Genomic DNA, 21,588 nt, shown 5'->3' with positions numbered 1-21,588 from the left:
CCCGCACCCAGGAGCCCACGCCCGCACCCAGGAGCCCACGCCCGCACCCAAGAGCCCACGTCCGCACCCAGGAGAACACACCCGGACCCAGGAGCCCATGCCCATGCCCAAGAGCCTACATCCACCCACAGGAGCTTACATCCACTTCCAGTAGCCCACACCTGCCCACAGGAGCCCGTGCCCACACCCAGAAGCCCACACCCACATGCAGAAGCCCTCGTCCACTCTCAGGATCCCACGCCTGCCCACAGGAACCCATGCTGTGCCCAGGAGACTACATCTGCCCACACCTGCCCACAGGAGCCCCTGCTGTGTCCAGGAACCCATGGCTGCAGGAGCCCACGCCCTCAGGAGGCACAGCAGAGCGAGTGTAAACACAGGAGGGGCCAAGGCTGGAGGTGGGGAGGAACAAGGAGGAGGTGAGCAGGGCGGCGGTGAGCTGACTGGTGACAAGCGCAGAGCTCAGTGAAAACCTGAAATGCCTGGACCGTCAGGAGGTGAACCAAACGGTATCTTAGTAAGACTGTTGCTGAAAAAGCACTGCTATTGAAAATGAGGGCATCCACTTGGCGGTACTGCCCGCACCTCCCTCAGCACAGACACCGTCCCGACCTACCAGCACCTGCAGGGCAGATGGGTGCCCGAGCCTCGGGTCACGGAGGGCAGCCCTGAGGGAGGGGGCTTGGTGCAGGGCTAGCACGCAGGAGGGTGACCCCAGGGGCTCGCTGGTGGAGGGACCCAGGACAGTCCACAGCCGGAAGCCCCATCTGGCCTCCCTCCAGGCTGATGAGGGTTGCTTGTCGATGCAGGTGGCTTCTAGCCTCAAACAGCTCTTCGGAGGGCCATCGGCACTGTAGCGGGTGGGGATACTTCTCTGTCATTTCCATCATCTGGTTTCCCTTCTTTTAATTGTTGTTGAGAACACATTTGCCAAGTCACTACTCTGTGTGTGTGCGTGCAATTCAATCAAGTCAATTACATCAATCATGCTGTACAACTTATCGCTAGCTCCCGGGAGCCCAAGTTTCCATCCATCGGCATACGTCAAACCTCAGTGTGACCAAAACCAGGTCTCCCTTGTCCTGCCCCCAACCCCATCAGGACACACTGATTTCTACAGCCTTGCTTAAGTAGAGGGTCAGGACGACTCTCAAGGGGTCTTGGACTGACCAGCGGCTGGAGTGGCGAGCTGCGGTCCAGCAGGGAGGAGGGTGACGGAGGATGGAGTAGGGTCACCCGATTCTCCAGGATGGACTGCAGGGCATCAAACGGGAGTAAAGCGGCTCCACAGAAGTCACTCTGTCCTCACTGTCTCCACACTCTCCATCCTCATGTGACCAACTCATTTCACTGAGGCTTCTGCTTTCACAGTTCAACCACGGGAACAAGTCACAACTTTCTGTTTATGGGGGAGTGATGGGCGTTGACAGGGCAGAAGACAGGATGATCGCAGACTGCCAAAGGCCCAGCGCATTCAAGTCTATGACTCAATCATCTCAGCCTGGCTGCAACTGAGGAAATGACACCCAGAAGCTCTTGAGGTCAACCAGCAATCGTGCAAGCTTCACACGTTGTGGCCATTAAACATAAGCAGAGGGGAATAGTCTGACCACCCAAATTGCCACACTTTAGTAATCTGATCATCAAGAAGAAAGAAAAAAAATCCACTTTAACAAAGGACACTTTCTCCCTTGTAGTCCTTCCTTCCTGGTGAGGGAGGCAGTGGACCAACCCCAAGTACACAGCATGAGGACATTTGCCTCTCCTCGATTCCACACGGAAGCTGTTACACGAGGAAAGAGGACATAAGAGTGACTTGGATGTGGAAGTCCTGGGGGCCTTGTTTAAGAGCAGGTACGCGAGACCAGCCAGGCGCTCAGGCAGGGTGAGAAGGCTGGTGTGTGGGGAGGATGGACAGATGGAACATCAACAGTTTCCTGAACTTGGACGACTGTGTCCCGAGTCTTCACAACAGCGCCAACCAGTGGTTCTGCCTTCACAGACGGTGCCAAGCACCCCAGGCATTTATCTCATCTGTCTTCACAGCCCTAGACAGGACCTCCTTCGTTACCCTCACGACACTTGGGAGAAATGGACGCTGAGGTTTACGTTCCCCAGCCCCACAGCTCCTAATCAGCACAGCAGGTGTGAATCCAAGTGGGGTGACTCTCAAGTTCAAGGTTATTCCACCTGCAGCAAGAAGAGAGGAGACGGGATGATGAGCAGTACAGAGCAGGGGCTGCTCCCGGTGTGATCGTGGCGAAACCATGGAGACTCTGCACACAGCACCACTCTCCTCTTCGTAACTGAGAAGACTGTCTCAATGGCTGCAAACAGAAAGACTGAGGACAGCCCTTGCTAAGGAGGAACCCAAGACGATCTCCAGGCTGGACCAGAACGCCGAATAGAGTGTGCACTCTTCCCTGCAGGGAGGGACCAGATGGCTAGCGGTCCTGTAAATGCCCTTAGTGCCCATCAGCCTAGTTCTCAGCCCAGAGAGGTGAACTCTGCAAAACCTGCACCTCGCTCCCAGCGCCTGGGTGCCCACGGGCCCAAGTGAAAGAAGGCCATGGGCTGCGTACAGTCTCCTTGGGTCAATATAGCCCATTGTGACAGACAACCAGGTCAACAACCAGGGGAAGCAAACTCTTTTCAACATGTAAGTGTGAGCCCAGAGCATCAGTCAGTCCATAAACCCCTATCAGTCAAGTGGGAAGCGCTACCGTCAGAAAGGAGAGAAGTCCCTGGCTAACGGAGCCACAGCTGACAGCGGAGACACGGCTGAATCCGTATCTTCTGAGGCAGGCGGCTGGGACAGAGCTGTGCCGGCCGTGTCAGGTCCGCTGAGATGGGTTTAAGGGCAGGGGGGATGCTGTGTCATCTCTGATTGGCTGACGGTCTCATTCTGGTGGGAGGCCAGACGTGGGCGTGGTCTTGGTGAGTCTTTGTATTAGAGACAAGGGGGAGTAAAGGACAGAGAGTGGGTCACAGGAGGGTAGAGCTGTTCAGGACCATGCTGGGAGCCACAGAGCATGGAGACAATGGCAGGAAACGAGGACAGTCACACTGGACTGGGCTGCTGGCTCTGACCCAGGCAGGGGTCTCCCTCGCCCAGAGGGCACTTCCAGAGGGAGGTCAGAGAAAGCCCAGACAAGAAGGTGAAGTCTAGGAAACATGTGAGGCCTCAGAGTGGGGCGCAGAGCGGCCTGCCCATCATAGGGTCATCTTCCATCACTGAGACAGGGATGCAGGAGCCCTCAAGCAGAGACCCTTCCCCCCACCCCACCCCACGCCCGGCCTGCCACCTGTCAACCACTAGCAGACTCTGTTCTCTAGACATTTACCTTTCCTGGTCTTGTATCTGAGGGAACTGCTGAAGTTGCTACTCTGAGCTCATTTTTACACCTCAAATCCAAACCATCCAATGGTGTCCTCCTCTCACCAACACAAAGACCGAACACAGAGCTCTCAGGATGGGATCAACGTGGCAGCAGCACCTCCAAAGGTGCAGAGAGGCCCTGGGGGACAAGCAGCCTGGAAGGGTGGGCGAGGAGAACAGTAAAACCTGAGGAAGGGAGCCTGTGCTGCTGAAAGGTTCACCTGCCGTATTTGTGGGCAACAGCAAACTCACAGTGCAGCCCAGGAATGCTACTGCGTCCTGTAACAGATTTCATCAACATCGGTGCGAGGGCAGGACTCTCCTCCCAAGAGCTACAGCAACTCCAACATGACCCCCCAATTAGACTTCAAACCGCAGCCAGTGGTGTCCTCGGGAGAAGCTTGGGCCAGTCCAGACAGAGCGTCACCATGGAAACAGCCAGTCCCTGGAGGACACTGAACTAGAGGGAGGCACACAGTGGTCCTACCATGAGAGATCCGTGGTCTGCGAGCCGGAGAAGCACGTTCCCAATAGAGTCCTCCCACCAGTGGGCTGGGGGGTCGAGAAAACCCCACTGACTCCAGAACCCCTTCTGGAGAAAGGGGGCTTGGGCTTCAGAGATCTCAGCTCCCCCACCTCTATGACTCCAAGGGTATGTTTCCAAACAGCATTATAAATATTCAGAAGAGGTGCATCTCAAACATGAGACTAAGAATAGTTATTTAAGGAAACATTAAGAGATAAATCAGGAATGAAATAGAACACAAAAAGACATGGCAAAAGCGTGTGATTTTAAGCATTCAGCGAGATCTGGGGGAGGATGAGGAAGAGGTTAGATTTCATCTCCCTGAAAGATCCAGTGTTTCTGCTAAAGGACTCTTGCCACAGTGCTGGGTCCCCACAGTGCCGGGTCCCCACAGTGCTAGCCCTCACAGTGCCGGGTCCCCGCAGTGCTGGTTCTCACAGTGCCGGGTCCCTACAGTGCTGGGTCCTTACAGTGCCAGGTCCCTACAGTGCTGGTTCTCATAGTGCCGGATCGTTACAGTGCTGGGCCCCCACAGTGCCAGGTGCCCTCAGTGCTGGTCCCCACAGTGCTGGTTCTCATAGTGCCGGGTCCTTACAGTGCTGGGCCCCCGCAGTGCCGGGTCCCCTCAGTGCTGGTCTCCACAGTGCTGGGTGCCCACAGTGCTAGCCCTCACAGTGCCGGGTCCCCGCAGTGCTGGTCCTCATAGTGCCGGGTCCTTAAAGTGCTGGGTCCCCGCAGTGCTGCTGGGTGCCAAACCAGAGAGGACTGCTCAGTGGATGCAGAAGATGCTGCCCAGAAAAGCACCAAGAAGAAGGCCGTGCAGGGCACCAGGCCTCACTGCCCGGCTCGGGCCACTCTGAGTCCACCAGGCTCCCAGCTCACTCCAGACCCTGCGTCCTGTACAGGTCCCTCCCATGCAGGAACCGGATGTTCCACGGGACACATGACATGCAGAAAGGTGACATGTGCTTCATGGAGATGGAGATCAACCAGAGAAGCCGTCTTTCCTCAGCTTCCGGCCTCAGGTATGAGTGTTCCGAGATGGTTACCATTCAGGTCAAGTTGCCCCAGAGGCACCTTGTAATAAAGTCCTGGAAATCTTCTTCCAAAAGCTCCACAGTTGGAAGGGCCACGGATGGCAGTCTGCTGTGACACAGTGGGGCTCACAGTGTCTCAGCACATGTGGATTCTGACACCACACACATCGGTACCCATGTCCAGGCACACAGAGCCACCCAACAGAGCCATGACGGTCCTGGGAGCCAGGTGGACAGGAAGTGATGCATTCCCAAATTTTCATGGTCTGAAATGTTTATCAAGAACAAATGTTCCCAGAAGCAAAGGTCCGGCTAAGCGCTTGGTGACGCTGGCTGAGGAAGGTCTGCGTATCATCACTCAAGTGTCAGGATGGCCGAGTGGTCCACGTCCACTGAACTCACCAGCCCTCCCCTTGCTTCCGGGTTATGGAGACATCCCCAGAGCACAGCAGAGCCACGTCTGCACGAGGAGGAGGGCGCTGCTCTGTGCTAAGCGGACGGGAGCCACGCTGAGCAGAGGACAGAGCAGCCACAGAGAAGACTAACTGGAAATAGAAGAATGTCCTTAAATCTGACTGCAGTAAGCAGTCCAGAAAGCAGCAAGCCAGCGGACACGGTGCAGGCCGGCGAGCACACAGTCCCATCAGCGCAGCACTAGGTCGTCTCTGAAGGAGACTTTATGGGGTACAGCTCAGCTGTAAATCCTCTATACAGGATGCTTGTGTGAAACTGAAGGGAGGTCAAGGATGAGGCTCTGCCCCAGACCCCATGTGCTGAGGGAGGTTTAAGCACAAACAAGTTGTGGTCTGACGTCTCAGGTCTCCTTCCACGGGATGGTTCGACATGGGGCGGGAGAACAGGGCCCTGGAGGTCCAGACTGGACCTGAAATGACCCGCAGCCAAGTCCTAACTAAGTGTGCCCTCGGTGCACACATTTCAGAAAGAAGGATCAGGAGAAGGTGATTATGACCTGGAAGGGGACAGCCACTGATGGAGCAGTTACCCAAACGCAGCAGCACACACCAGGCCATCGGTGCCGCCGTCCCCACCATCTCACACTCACCCCGTGAGCGGCGAGTACTGCATCCCCTTCAAACATCAGCACTGAGCCTGCCTTTGCATTAAATATTTTGGGTCTGTTATCAAGACGGGTTGGTTCCTGGGAAAGGACATAAAGCTTGATAGAAGGCCTGTCACGTGCTGGCCGCGGGCTCCCACCACGATGGGAGGATGGCCAGGCCAGCAGTGCGACCTTCCGTGGTCCACAGGGGTGCTGACCACACACAGGTCATGAGCTGGGACACTTCCTCCCTGCGTCTCCCCACTGTCAAGTACATGCCGGCCGGCCTGCCTGGCACATGTGGGCCTGTGACAAGAACTCAGGGCACTCCAGAAATCAGACAGGTGCAGAAGCGCAGGCTCCCCACAGCGAGGCAGATGCCCCCTGGTCAGTCCTGGACACATTCTAGTGGGTGATCTTGTCAGATTCACAGGACTCCCTGGCCACTCTCCCTCTGGCCACCAAGGATCAAATGGGAAGGCTTGGGGAGGTGACAACACCATGAATATGAACAGAGAATCATTCTACTGAGAAGGGCTAGACTGTGAATGTTCACAGACGGGAAGTGACAGCTAACAGCTTGTGCAGACAGCCTCGGGCACACCTTCTTTCCCCTCCACCCTCACTCCTCACCCCTGCAAAGGCTCCAGCTTCCCTCGTCAGTCCTGACTTCACTGGACAGCATTCCAGTGGCCAGAATTTCCAACCAGTTCCGTCCAATTCGATCACTGCTGCCTAAGTAAAACAGCCACAGAATCAAATCTGTAAAAGCTGGTGTACCACAGAGATAACCAGAAGAGGAGACATTACAGGCTGGTGCCCTGCTACAAACACAATCTCCCTTTCCGAAATCAAGGGTAGCATGTCTGGTGCATCAACCAGATGTCTTGACCGGCTGAGTAAGAAACGACAGTGCCCTGCTGAAATGCGGTGGCCAGCCACAGCCCCTGAGTGTGTGGGGTTCTCCAGTCCTGTGCGCGAGCCAGTCTCTGCATCTCTCACTCTCGAGCTTGACCCTCGAGTTCTCCTGCTGCTGCTCCAGTGCGTTCACATTTTACAAATGTGGGTCTGTTTTGATTTTGCTGCATTGGCATGAACTGCTTTGAGCCCATCTGAAGCCCTGCCAGTGGCTGAGAGGTCTTCTGAGTTAATGTAACTTCACAGAGACTTTCTGGGCCAGCTCGAATTAAAAGACTCCATTATATCAGCCTCATTTCACTGGGGTTTTGCTGCCAAACTTCTAAAAGGTGATTGCTCTGCTCTAAGACCGCCGTGTTAGCCAAATGCCGTGCTGATTTCAACACAAAGCACGTCTTTCCTTCTGTGAGAAACGCTGTGTAAGCACAGCCAGGAAGCAACTCCAGGTTTGTTCTAGGCCACGAGTCAGTCTTCTGACGAATGACCGTGTGAGTTACACCAGACACTCTAAGGAAGGCCTGGGACTTGGCATGGGCCCCGCCCAGCAGACATGCCCACCCCAGGCCCTTTGTGTCCTGCTGGCCACCCCCACAGTGCAGACTGGAACACAGAGCCAGGCCGAGCTGCAGACCCTCCTCCCCCACCCACGCAGGGGCCTGAGCCCCTCCCTTTGAAGCTGTGTCTGAAAGGCCAAGGGTCATGAGACAATGACAACTTGTGCTTGCCGGAACAGCACCCACCCCATCAGTGCCCACACCCAGAGCTCAGACCAGTGGGCTGCCCTCCATGCCCACAGCCACAGGTCCTGCTGGCTCCCCTCCTCTCAGGCCCCACTCCAAAACTCTGGGGGCTAGTTTTTGAAAAGGAAAAAAGAGATCAAGCATCTAGATGTTCCTAGTAATTTTATAGTGTTAATGAATGCCACCTGAGAGGCAGGCTATCTCCATCATCAGAAGCTGTAACTGGCACCACTCCTGCCCCTGGACTTGGTTCACTCAGTGGAACTATTTCAAAGGGGGTTAAAAGAATGATGGAGGGGAGCCCACACCTTGAGAGCGAGCTTGGCTGGAGCCCGTACTCGCTTAGGGACGGTCTACAACTCGGGGAGCTCTGGGAGGGCCGTCTGCAGAGAGGTGCCCTGACACAAAGGCTGCACCCTCTGCAGGTTCGAATCCACAAGCAGCTCTGTGAGACAAAGAGCAGGGTCCTCCCAGGGGATGCACAGCCTCGCGATCCAGAGGGATGGTCAGCCAGGAGTCAAAACGGCATTAACAGCAAGGAGCATGTGATACACGAGTCAAGGCTGTGAGCTAGTTCAAACCAGTCTGGCCATGGGTGATGAAGTAAACTGAAACAGATCTCAATCACACTATGTGAGTGAAGCAGAACTTGAGTTGACGATAAAACAGCCAAGACCTTGGGATGTGAGGCCTGGCGAGGCAGGGGCACAGTGACCAGGAGCCCAACGGGGAAGGCGGGTCACTATCAGGACCATAGCGAGCAGCGCCGTCAAATGCTCCAAAGCTATCTAGGCTGCTGGTCAAAGATCTGCTTGCTGCCCTTGTTTTCTGAAATGGGGGTTGAGTTTCTAGCAGGCAGAGAGCTGGCCTGTAAATTCTTTTCTATTCTGGTTATGGCATAGCTCATCTACACCTTACAAACTCCAGTGTATTCCAGTTACGTTCATGGGCAGTGAGTGACTATTCAAAGTCCTGCTGGAATCACACAACAGTAGCTTCAAGATGAGCAGGAAACGTGGGGGGCAGAGAGTTTACATTTCTGAGGAAGAAAAAGTCAGAAAGGAGGACGAGACGGTTGCACAACCCCAAGAATGCACTGAACGTCACTGAATATACCCGAGAAAGGAACTGGAAACGTAGGATCCGTACAGTCCCAACAACAAACAAATCATTTTCCAAATGGACTTGAGATGTAGCTTCTTTGTGAATTCTGAGTCAGAAACTGTTCAAAAGTGTGACTGAGCCAAGTGGGAAGCTCACCAGTGTCAGCTGTGCGTCGATGGGTAAGGACTTACTCGTTCACAGGCACTAGGATACCATGGTGATGTTTTTTCAATAAAGAGTTCCAGCATTAAATGCTAAAATGTTTACAAATAAAATAACATGATGTCTTACATTGGTTCTAAAATAACACAGAAGTGGGAACAAGCTGGGAAAAGATCGGCTGTGACTGGCAGGATGCGAGGTGTTCATTATACTGCTGATGGTCTAGTTGGCGGTTCTCGTCTGTACTTCCTGGTTCCATGACTGGTCGGTATCTGACGGCTCCAGGACTGCTGGTGGCCTAGGACATAAGGCGTTTCACTGCTGACCAAAGGCAGCTCAGATGCCCCAGTGCCCGTCCGTGGGGGAAGGCTGCACAGGCTCCTCCCGTGTGATTCCCGGCCTCGGGAACCCTCCAAACGGCCAGCTGTGATTTGGTTCCAACACTGTGGCAATGAGTTGAGGGCGCTGAACTGATGACACAACCTGGGAGTGCAGTGGCGTAAACAGGAAAGAGGAGGAAGGTGGCTGGGCCCCCTGCACAGCGTCCTGGCCCTGGGCCTGCGTCCTGCCTCTGGACCAGCGTCCTGCCCCTGCACGGCGTCCTGCCCCTGCACGGCGTCCTGCCCCTGCACGGCGTCCTGCCCCTGCACGGCGTCCGGCCCCTGCATTGCGTCCTGCCCCTGGACCGGCTGTGCTGGGGTCCCTTGGCGACTGTGTCTCTGCGGATGAGTATCTCAGTGGAAGAGCCATGTGTGGAGTGAGTGCTCAGGTGGGAGGGAGCACTGGCCCTCACCTGCCCTCCGACCGTCCCCGTCTGCAGACGTGTTTGCAGTGGCTCCCGAGACCACGGCTGAGTGCGGGGATCCCCCTGGGCCTGGCTCCGCCGCTGTCCTCGAGGCCTGGAGGAGTCACGAGAGCTAGGTGGGCTCCAAGCACTGTCTCTACAGCTACTGCACGACTGTGGCCAGACCCCTGTCATGTGTCCCCATTCATGGCGGCCTCCCGTGCCAGAGCAGAGCTTCCCTCTGTAAGAGTGTCGGTGACGTTCGGGGAAGCAGGGCCAGTGAGCGGCCAAGGATGGGAGCCCCTTATACCTCACAAGACTCTAGACCATCAGAGCGGAAAGGAGAACTCCCTCCACTGAGAGGACTTGGATTTGTAAGCACCCGAGAAGTGAGAGGAGAATGGAACAGTGTTTCCTCGACCCAAACCTTATGGAAGCAGAGCACGTCATCTCCTCGTGAGGAGCTGGGATAAATCACCCCCTTTCGGTTACCTGTGATTCACCCACAGTGTTACTGTGACTCGTTCCACTGTGCATCTCTAAACAACAGAACATGCGAGAATCCAGGCCCTTTCACTCCCCATGCGTCCAGATGGCGCTGGAGTCCAGGGGGCCTCACGTCCACGTGCTCTCAGGGGGAAGACCCAGGTGGCTTGCTGGTGGAGCGTCTCTGTCCCTCAAGCGGGAAAGCCATCGAGACGTATGACAGGGCTGAGCCATGGGACAGTGACGGTGACATAGGAGCTGGTCACCGCCAGGACACAGGACCAGGTGCCAGGCAAATGGTTAGACCATGGCTCCCACCACAGGCTACATAGCTGGGTGCCCAAATGAGCGTGTGTGAAATGCCATTTTAATGGTTTAGTAATTAAAGCAAAAAGCACAATAATTACCATACACGAATTTTCCAGTTAATTAAAGTCCTTGCTGCCGGTGGCTCTCAAAGTTTACTCAGAAGAGCGCTGTACCGTATCTGGCATCCTCTGAACCCAGGATGGAAGGCTGAGCAATTTAGGGGGGCTATTCCACACTGGGAGTGACTTCCGGACAGTGATGGGCAGTCTTAGCAACACTGTCACAGCAGGCCATGTGCCACAAGGTAGGTTTGGCAAAACATCACAGCACCGAGGCGTCGGCCTGGAATTGACCAGGCCACCAAAGCACAAGGCTCAGAGACTCACTTGCTTCTAGGGGGAAGCGGGCAAGGCAGGGAGGCACTTCCAGTGCCAGCTGGGACACCTGGCATCTTAACAAATTCTAGAGACAGTGTGACAACAGCCAGAGTCTTCATTTTACATGAGTGTACGCACCTACACACACGCATACACACACCACTCCTCATACAAGTACACACTCACGTACTCACACACATACACACGTACATGCACGCAGAGCGGCTGCATGACCCTTCGTGAGTCGTGACCTCCCTGAGCCTCCTGCCTCATCTGCTTAAACAGGACCAGGGTCCAAACCAAAGCAAGGGCAGCACTCGGACTGGTCACCTGGTCACCCACACAAGGCAGAGCACGCGTGCGGAGTGAGGGAGTGAACACACCCCCTCGCCCTCCTGCACAGAGTCTCTGTGCCCTGAGCAGTAGCCAAGGTCGTGCAGGGGACTCACTGCCCCCTCACACCCCTCCTTGTCTTACTTGACCTCACAGCTCCCCCTCGTCATGCACAGAGCAGCCTGGGCACCGGCCCCCCTGCACGCGGACGGCATGGATGCGTGACCAGATCCATGGGTTTTGTATCTGTAAATGAGGACGGGCTCTCCCGCAGGCGGCACTGGCGTGTGACCAGCCCTCATCACAGGATCAGCCACTGGTGCCGTGCTGGGGGAGGGGCACATGGGGGAGCCCCAGAGCGAAGGCGAGGGGAGGGGAGCTGGAGAGGCAAAAGGAAATGCCTCCCTACACCCCACAAATGCCCTGAAGAGACGGAGCTGGGGGAGCCCCAACAGCAGCCGGGACGCTGTGACCAGCACCCAAGGTCATTTCCCTGACAGGCGCATCACTGACCCCGCCCCCTCCCAACCCACAACCAGACCAGGTCAGAAGGTGAGGGTCAGTGAGTCAGCTCTGACTGAGGGAGACACAGGTCCCATCGGGCCAACCCTCACCAGGCCAGGCTCTCCAGTCTTCTGGCATCCACCTGGGTGACCCTGGGCCTACCACAGGGTGCAGGGTGCTCTGGCAGCTAAGTGGTAAAGAGCTGCACTGCCATTCCAAAGGCACAGGTTCAAATCCACCAGGTGCTCTGCAGGAAGACGGACCGTCTCCTCGGGGTCAATTACAGCCCCGGAGCACCTGCTGGAGAGTCAGCGAGGCAGCAGTTCCAACCTGACCGTACGAAACAACACAACCACAGGGCTTACACACGGCAAGCTTCCCAGGCGTCAATACCTAGCGGACGAACATCTTATGAATGACTGAAACACGTGTGTGAGGAACATCAGCTTTAAGAACTTCAAGCAGCAGCTGACTAATGAAGAGGCCTGAGGTGAGCGTGAGCACGCACAGGGAACGAACGGGTCAGGAGGCTGCGCGAACTGTGTGAAAACAGTGTGCGTGTTATCTGCGTAAAATATGAGAGCGGCCATGGTGCGGGCCCTGCGCTTTAGGGTCAGACTGCTCTCGGCATAGAGGTTCAGAGACTGGCCCATCCGGTTTGTGTCTGTAGTGACGAATCTGTTCTTACTGCTGAGACCTCTTCTGTTTGGAACGAGCACTGATGGTACATACAGCGGTAAAGGACTTGTCTGCTAACCAGACTGCTGTTGTCCAGGACCCACCAGCTGCTTGTGGAGAGAGGACACAGTCAGCTTCCACGGACACTGCAGCCTTGGGAACCCCACGGGGCAGTTCTACTCTGTCCTTCAGGGCCCCTGAGTCAGAGCCAGTGGAGGGCTGGAGTTTTGCTTCACGTGAGTAGGGCTGGATTGCTCAGTGAAGGCTATCTGTATGTTTAGTTCCACAAGGACCCACAGGTCCTTTCCTGAAGGTGACAGGACCGTCTTACAGCCCCACCAACAGAGCATGAGCGTTCTGGCAGCTCCGTGGGGTGATGTCAGCTCTGCTTTAACTTTAGCTGTTCTGAGGAACACACCGCAGGAGGCATGGGGAGGGCGTGTCTGCACACACACAGTGCTGCTTACAGCTAGGAAACGGTACACCGGTACCCAGGCTATTTTCTAGATGTGTGCCATGTTTCGAAATGAAAGATAGAGATAACAGTACGATTTGTCCCTGACCTACAAAGGACGCCCTTAAACCCCCAGCACAGCCTCCCGGCCTGGGAGGGGCGGCACGGAGCGTGCCTGGGATCCAGACAAGGGGGTGTGCCAGAGGAGAGCTGCACCTCCCTGACTTGGCGGCTCTGCCCGCCACGAGGTCCCCCGCCAGGCCTCATTCCTGGTGCAGCCACCACCGAGCTCCGGGGCCAGGCTGTCTCCTGTGGCTCATCTCATGCCAGGCTCAGGAGACACCTCGCCGCTCGCTACAGCATGGGCCTGAGGGACACGGCACCCTAACCCTGAACTAGGCCGGCCTGTCAGTGGAATTAGCTCCTCAGACAGACTGGCTATTGGCACACAAGCTCAGTATCAACCCCAACACTCCGACAACGCAGCTTCTTCAAGAAGAGGGATGAAGAGCTGGTCCTGATGCTGGATCTGCGCAACCCGGCGTCTCTGCCGGACAGACACCTTCCAGCGGACTTGACTCTGAGGTCACCCTAAATATCTTGACTACACTTGAATAACGGCCACCCTGCCTGTGAGGGGAGACGCTGGCAGCCACGGCAGAGGCTCGAGACTCACCGCTGGCACTCGCTTGCGTGCAGGATGAGCTCCTCGTTGCTCCTGGCACTGATGGTCAGCTCGTGCTCCGTGGCGTTGAAGACGTCCAGCAGCAGATGGCACTGCCGGGTGCTGCAATGACAAGAGAAGAGACAAGTCAGAGCCGCAAGCTTTGTGGCCCTTCCAGCTGGTTCCCAGGGGACTCAGGAGACGCAGACAAGAGCCCAGTCTGGAAGCTATAAAGTGGAGGTGTGATGGAGACCTGAGACTTACAACTCAAAACTTCATCTTCCCCCATAAAGATGGGTTTGAACTGCCAAACTCTGGAGAAGCAGCCAGATGCTCTCACCACTGCACCATGGGGGCCCTGAGGGATGGGCTTGGCCCTGGTGAATGAGACGGGAATCGTCCCTGTCTGTACAGATGTCTGCTCCGAGCGTACAACAACAGAGATGGCACTCTGTTCATCTCTATGACTGACTGCTACAGGCGACAGAGAATTTCTCAGTCTTCATCATTTGAAGAATCTATACACACTTGCTTTTCATCTATGACAGAAGATGAGAAGAAAAAATTCTCAAATTTCCACAATCCTTTGCCGCAAGGGGTGTTCCATTCGGCAAAGTTATAGCCAATAAGCTTCAGGAATCTGGAGACGTCCCTCTCAAATCAAAGGACCACTTGTCAGAAGGCTTTGTCCTCATCCTCCCTGGGCCCCCTTTTCTGCACCCTCGAAAGGGGTCTGCTGCCACCTGAGACAGTGAGGGCCAGGAGCACCCTAAGAAATGACAACAGCCACAAGTGAGGGAATCAGAATGGGGCACTGAGCCTGAGAACCACGGACTCCATGGACATCGAGGCAACAGCGGCATCTCTGTTTGCCACCAGGCGCTGGGTTCCTGGTACGGCAGGATGTCTGTCAGACACTAACACAGCACCCTCATCCGGGGCATCACGGCTGACACATGGTGGGGCTGACCGAGGCGTCAGCAATGCAGACAGAAGCCATTCTCCTCCTTTGAGGAGCTGGGTTCATAGTTTTTAAAGAGACACTGAGGAAAGGATCTGTGTATGGGGTTGTTTTTATGTTAGGGAGATTTCATAATAGACCCTGAAAAAGATATTGGAGCTTGTACATCTGCAGGGTGTGAGTGTTGTCAGAGGAGGGGTTAGCATGTGAGGTCACTGCACATGTGTCCCTTCACACCAGGGGCCATTTCTAGTTGTGGCCTCGGAGACTCAGGAGACACAGGAAAAATGCTGTGAGGCAGCTACGAAGTACTGGTGTGGTGACGTGACAGCAGGTGAAGACCGTACACCTACTTCTCACTTAACAACCCCGTCAAGTTCCAAAGACCAGGTCCTTACGAAAAAAGTGGACGGAGACAGTGAAGGAAATCGGAAGGATCCAGCATGGACTGGAAAAGATTGGGTAACGATGGGCAAGGTCCAATGGTGACTGAGCTTATAAAACATAATGCATGGGACTGACGGTACGAAACATGATACGAATGAAGAATTGTGTGAAACACAGCACATACGAACTTCGTAAACAAACAAACCAATATAAAAGTTTAAAAAGACCAAACAACAAAAATGGACATTATTTATAAAACGGAAGATGACTACATCAGCTCACACCGGGACCCTTTCATTGCATAGCTGTCAAATTCCACCCTCCGTAACTGTGACTCCACTGAGAATCACTGCCCAGCCTCACTGACATAACCTCAGCCAGGCCAGCCAGCAGTGCTCTGGTCTGTCACCTCAGCATTCAACACTGCCAGACAGATATTGTTCATTTGCAAAACTCATATAGTGTATTTCTCCTTTTTAGTCACAAATTTTAAATCCCACATGATGAGATAGTCAACAGGCAGGGAACAGGTGTAATGCATGGCCACAGTCACAAGCTCTGGTGTGGAGGCTGTGTGTGTGTCTCTGAGGGCACGGGCTGCTGACTGGTTCTGAACCTCCCAGAGCCTCAGCACGTGCACATTTCCACGAGCTCCGACAGCTGCCTACGAGCGCTCAAGAATGAAGATCAATTCTACCATTGTCATAACTTCATGAAATCTTTAATCACAGCAAAATCATTCATCAGAAAAGGGAACTCATAAAACATGTATCAGAGGAGAAAAAATGGAAGTACTTTTAAAGGAGAGAAGGAAGGATTCAAATGTGTGAGCGTGTGCTACCCAAACAGAAATCCTGTCCCGGGGTGGGGCATCTCCCTGCTGACACCACGAGGGGCTGGCAGCCTCGGCTTTCCAGCTGCTGCACATAAATCAACCCCTTTCCCAGAGCACAGCAGCACCTACGCGAGCCACACTTCTCTCCCGGGAGCACATTCCCACGTCGTGTGGCTTAGATACCGCTGCTGGAGAACGCCGCTGCTGAGAGGTGGGGTCAGCGAGCGCAGACTGCTCAGCCTTCTCCTGCAGGGCAGCTATGCGTTCAAGCCACATGCCTTTGAGATTACAGCGCAGCTTCTCATCACTTGGCCACCAGCGCTCCCTTCGGGAACTTGTAACCCTCCCCTAAAAAAGCAAACCCCACTGCTGGCCGCCAGGTTCCAGGTCACAGTGACCGAGCAGGACCAAGAACTGCCCCAGCGGGTTTCTAGAGCCGGGATCTTAGGAGCACTTCCGCCTTCTGAGGAGCGGCTGGTGGGTCCAAACGGACCACCTTTGTGTTAGCATCCAGTGCTTCACTCACGGTGCCACCACGGCTCCTTGCTGACGTGCATGTTGTTGCTGTCTGCTGTGCAGTCATAATCGACTCCTAGCTGACTCTCCAGTGGGTTTTCAGAGGCTGTAATCTGCACGGGAGGAGAATGTCCATCTTTCTCCGACAGAGCTGCTGGTGGATTTGAACCATGAGCCTTTGGGATGGCAACATAATTTCTTGCTACTAAACCTCCAGAGCTTACTGTTAAGTTGTGTTTCCTTTCTCTCTTTCTGGATCGATGATTCTGAAGGATAGGATGTGTACTGGAAGAACTGAGATGAGAACGTCTTTGAAGGACAGAAGCCCTGTATGGTGCTAGGGACAAGGGGGACAGAGTCAGTACTGGACGAGCAGGTTCACTTACAGAAACTGGGCAGTCACTGGTGGAAAACCCTGGGCAATGCGGACAAGGTTCCCAGATGGACGAAGGGCCAATTCCAAGCCAGGAGAGTGGAGTGAGAGACCATGTCCATGTGTTCAGTGTGTGCTGCTTCCTTGGTCCTGAACCAGGGATTGAGCCAATTAATTCCACAAATCCCACAGATATTCAGTGAGTTTGGCTTACTGTGCGGCAAACGGTGGAGTAACCTGACAGCTGACAGGTTGGCAGCTCAAACTCACCAGGGATTCTACAGGAAAAAGACGCGGCATTCTGAACCTGCAATGATTTTACAACTTTGGGGACCTGATGGGACAGTTCTCCTCTGTCCTATACTGTCACTATGCACCTTTGAAAAGAACAGACCAGAACTCTTCTGGGGCAGTTCTATCCTACAGAGGCACAACCAGCCCCAGGGCACACAACAGCAACAACGCAAAAAGTAACCATGTGCCAGGTACTGCTGCTGGCGCTGGGGATGTAGGGGGGAGGGTGAGACAGTATCAGTATCTGTGCCTTCATGGAAACTCCACTCTTGTCAGGGGAAGAGCTCTGAAAGATGGGGACATTAGAGAAATGAAAAATAATTGTATATACTCATATTTCATAATATGAGAAAATAAAAGTTATAAGTAACTTCAACATTTGCTGAATACAGCACTAACACACACACACACATGAATAATTCACATTCTCACAAAGCATATAGAAACATTTAGAGAATTAAACTTTTGAGAAAATATATTTATGATCGCAATGCAAGCCAAGATGCACCTAGGAATAAATCTAACAAAATATATGCAAGGCATTTATAGAGAATATTGTAAAAATTTATGAACAGATATTAAAGAAGATAAACAAATGCAAAGAGAAATTATGCTCAAAGGTGGTGAGGTTTAATATTTAAAGATATCTCTTTCAAATTTGTATGTAAATTCCATTTCTGAGAGTAGAAGAAGAGTTTTAACTGTTTGTTTTTAGATGAAGCTTGACAACCTGACTCTAGATTTATATGTAGGAGGGAAAGGGCCAAGAAGATACACAGTGAAGATGAGAAGCTTGATCTAAGAGACCAGAACTGTCATAAAGCTGAGATCATGAAGGCCGAGGAATGATAGATGAGCAGATCAGTGAAAAAGGAAAAAACCTCAGCATTGCAGAATAGGAAACAATTCAAAGCTGACCCTCCACTGGAAGACATTATTCATCTTTTCCCCTCAAGAGTGGCTGTGCACTGAAGATGTATGCTGTGCTGGAGACACATGGCTGTGGTCTTAGCCTCGAAGCTGGCTCTTTTTAGCCATTCCAGTTAGCCCCTCCAGTCTCCAGCTACCTTAACTGAAGACACAAGGTCTCGCAAATCAGCATGGCCTGGCAAGTCATCAACAGCTATAGGACCAGAATAAGGGAAAGAGTGCTCCCCACACTGGGCAGCAAGATGAGGCAAGCAAGACTTGTGGTGGCAAGACGTGAGAGAGACTGGAGCAAGACCCTGGTGAGAGTGAGACGCTGGTGATGGTGGTGGAGAGGCTGTGCGGCATTGCTGTGGAGAAACTGCCATTTCTCTTGAGGTGTGACCTGAGGCTTCTTGCATTTGTGCCAGCCACAGATAAAAATATTTGCTGTTTTTAATAGATGCTACAAGGAGAAACAGACTTATAAATGCTCTGAGGCAAACTTTGCTGGATGATTTGGATTTGACTGTTGAACTGAAACCAGAGCCTGGACTAAGTGAGGACTGTGCCTTGGAACTTGGGCTAAAAATCTGGAGTTGTATTGGGTGATATTCTTTGCCTCCCCCACTCTCCAACTTCCTTCTCTTATAAACTCCATGGTTGGTGCATTATCTGTGAGTCTGTTAACAATGAATAAACAAACCTCTTCCTTCTGGTGTTGCTCCAGAGGCTCCGTGGGGCTGGGCTTCAGGCGCTTTGTCTGATTTCTGCTCTAAGGCAGTGAGAGACTGTGCTGTTCTTACTCCGTCAGGCCCTTACAGAGAGATACTCACAGCCCTGCGTCTATATGGATCATTTTCTGCTCCTTAGACAACGGCAGACTATAGTGTCAGAGCTCAGTGAAGGAGAAGACAGCCTAGAATCAGACCCGTGTATAGAGAAGAAGAAAGATGGACAAACTTTTAGAAAGAGCTGTTGTTGTTGTTGTTGACTGCCTTCAAGTCAAGCACGACTCATAGCGACCCTATGAAAAAAAGGCCTGAAGCCCTTCTACAACTATAAACCTTTATCAAAGTTCATAGAGTTTCCAAAGGCAAGTTGTTTAGGAAGTGGATGCCACTCCTGCTTCCAAACCTCATGCCTGTGATGCATACCGACACTGTGTACAGCAGCTCTGAACCCTGCCCTGTCCTGAGGCAATCTCACTAATTCTGACACAGCAACCCCCACTGTCCCAGTTACTGTATCAAGCCATCTCATCCGGGGTCTCCCTCTCCTGCAATGTCCATCCACCCTTCCGAGCATGATGTCCTTCTCCAAGGACCAATCTCTACTGGCCATGTGCCCAAAGTGAGACAGAGGTTCAAAATCCTAGCCCCCAAGGACAGACTTGGTTTCACCCTCTCCAAGGCAGGCCTATTTGTTTTCTTGACAGTCCATGGTATGTTCAAGACTCTTCTCCAGCACCACAACTCAAAAGCATCTATTTTTCTTCTGTCATCCTTAGTCATTGTCCAACTTTCTGAAGCATAACAAGTAACTGAGGACGCCATGGCCTGGATTTAAGTGCCCCTTTGTATCTAGACTGATACTGTTGTTCTTCAGAAATCTGGAGAGGTCCATGACAGCAGATTTTCCCAATGCACTTTGTCTTTTGATTTCCTGACTGCTGGTAATAAGAGTGTTGAATATGGATCCAAGCAAGCTGAAATTGCTAACAATCTCAGTCTCTTCTCCATCTATTATGATGTTACCAACTGGCCTAGTGGTGAGAATCTTTGTCTTCTTGATGTTGAGCTTCAAAAAATATTGAAGACTACAGTCCTTGACCTTTTGCAGCAAGTGCTTCAGGTCTTCCTCAGTTTTGTACATTGTTAATGAGTCTTCCTCTAATCTTGATGCCACATTCCTCTTCATAAAGCCCTGCTTCCCAAATGATCTGTTCTGCATACAGATTGAAAAGGGGGAAAGATGCATCCCTGATGCACTCCTTTCCTGATTTTGAACCATGTAATGTTTCCTTGCTCTGTCCTGAGGACTGCTTCTTGGTTCAAGAAACAATATATGAGCAAGAGGCAATGGTGATGAAGGTGGAAGTTCAGGCTACTCTGAAGGACTTGGCAGAAAATAAAGCCCCAGGAATTGATGGAATACCAATTGAAGCACTTCAGCAAACATACGCTGCCCTCCATGTGCTCACCAAGTTGTGCCAAGAAATCTGGAGGACAACTACTTAGCCAACTGACTCAAAGATATCCGTATTTATTCCCATTCCAAAACAAGGTGGCCCGCCAGTGTAGAAATTATTGTACACTATCACTAATATCACACACTAGCAAAATCCTGCTGAAGATTATCTAAAACCACTTGAACAGTACAATGACAGAGAACTACCAAAAATACAAGCTGGGATTAGAAGAGGTCATGGCACTAGGGACATTACTGCCAATGTCAGATGGATCTTGGCTGAAAGGAGAAGAGTACCAGAAGAATGTCTATCTGTGTTTCATTGACTATGCAAAGGCATTTGGCAGCATGGACCACAACAAGCTGTGGCTGACCTTGAGGAGAATGGGAACGTGTAGGAAGAGCTACAACTGTGAAAAGCCAATGGAGGGTTGCCATGAGCTGGACCTGGCCAATAAGCAGTGACTTAAGAAAACAAAACAAACAAAACACAACACAATGGCCTGTGGTACTGCTAACATATGAGGAATGACTCAAGAAAAATGTTGAGGATAAGTGGTTATGCCCATATCCCAAGTCTCCAGCTAGTCTGACACACAAGAACTTTACACAAGAGAGAACTGTACCACAGGGTTTCCAGAACAGAACTCTTTATGGAAGGGGACTACTTTATCTCACTCCTATAGGGGCTGGGAGGTCAAACTGCTGACCTTTCAGTTAGCAACCAAACACTGTGCTACTAGGTGACTTACTGGTTATGTGTACAGACGGAAAAGTATACCCCTATTTAATCCTGTTAGAGTGTCAGCTGTGGGTCAGTTCTGATTCAATGGCACACAACAACAACAACTTCATGCCATGAGCAGAAATAAAAACCAAACAGATGACAAACTAACTGGGTGTGGGTGTGTGGGGGTATGTGTGTGTTTAAAAAACGCTGTCTTTACAAGAACATTTACACTAAGCGCTTACAGTTTTGAAGGAGAACATTTCTCAAATATCTTACAAAACAAACAGAATATGAAGGAAGTATAAATGGGTGACTTCATTAGAACTAAGAACTTTTAACCAATGGAAAATATGCTATAAATGAAAGTGAAGACAAGTTGCACTGTGAAAAGGTTGATTTCATACATAAAACTGACGAAAGAATGGAGTGCAAAATTTATAAACACTTATAAATCAGTGAGAAAGAAATTGCCCAGCAGGAGATCAATATAGAAGCTGAGAACAAGAGTGAGTTATTTAAAGGAGAGGAAACAAAGATAAATAGAAGATCCATCCAACAGTTAATCAACAACATAGATATAAAACCCTCAGATACCATTTTAAACCCATCATATTGACAATATCTTAAATATTTACAGTAAGAACCGGCCACACTCTAGATCAACAAGACAGAGAAGGATTCTTACTGCTGCATAAATTGGCTCGAGCAGCAAACTAGGAAGATCTAGTCCAGTTGTAAGTTGGAAACAAAGAAAGCCTGGCAGTTGGAAATTATGGAGTTGGGTATAGAAGTGAAGCTGAAGATTGTCTGAATTTTGTACAATATTTATTCGTTGCAAATACCATTTTACACCACACAAAAGGCACCGTACGTAAGGACCT

At 52.1% G+C, this 21,588-nt stretch overlaps 2 protein-coding genes across 2 annotated transcripts in view; both read right to left on the bottom strand.

The window, feature by feature from the left end:
* LOC102863408 overlaps positions 1-12,372 on the bottom strand; it is a 14,813-nt gene extending 2,441 nt beyond the window's left edge. Inside the window, exons 1-3 of the mRNA XM_006879402.1 lie at positions 12,239-12,372; positions 9,720-9,825; positions 9,504-9,645 (exon numbers count right to left, since the gene is read on the bottom strand). Of these exons, the coding sequence (XP_006879464.1) occupies positions 9,504-9,645; positions 9,720-9,825; positions 12,239-12,372 (382 nt within the window). The remainder of the gene's footprint in view (positions 1-9,503; positions 9,646-9,719; positions 9,826-12,238) is intronic.
* TRAPPC9 (trafficking protein particle complex 9) overlaps positions 1-21,588 on the bottom strand; it is a 403,698-nt gene that overhangs the window by 103,983 nt on the left and 278,127 nt on the right. The window contains exon 18 of the mRNA XM_006879266.1: positions 13,528-13,638. Within this exon, the coding sequence (XP_006879328.1) occupies positions 13,528-13,638 (111 nt within the window). The remainder of the gene's footprint in view (positions 1-13,527; positions 13,639-21,588) is intronic.

Source organism: Elephantulus edwardii, unplaced genomic scaffold, assembly GCF_000299155.1.
Source record: "Elephantulus edwardii isolate Elephantulus edwardi_28Jun2011 unplaced genomic scaffold, EleEdw1.0 scaffold00003, whole genome shotgun sequence".
Taxonomy (NCBI): Eukaryota; Metazoa; Chordata; class Mammalia; order Macroscelidea; family Macroscelididae; genus Elephantulus; species Elephantulus edwardii.
This window is presented reverse-complemented; position numbering and strand designations above follow the sequence as displayed.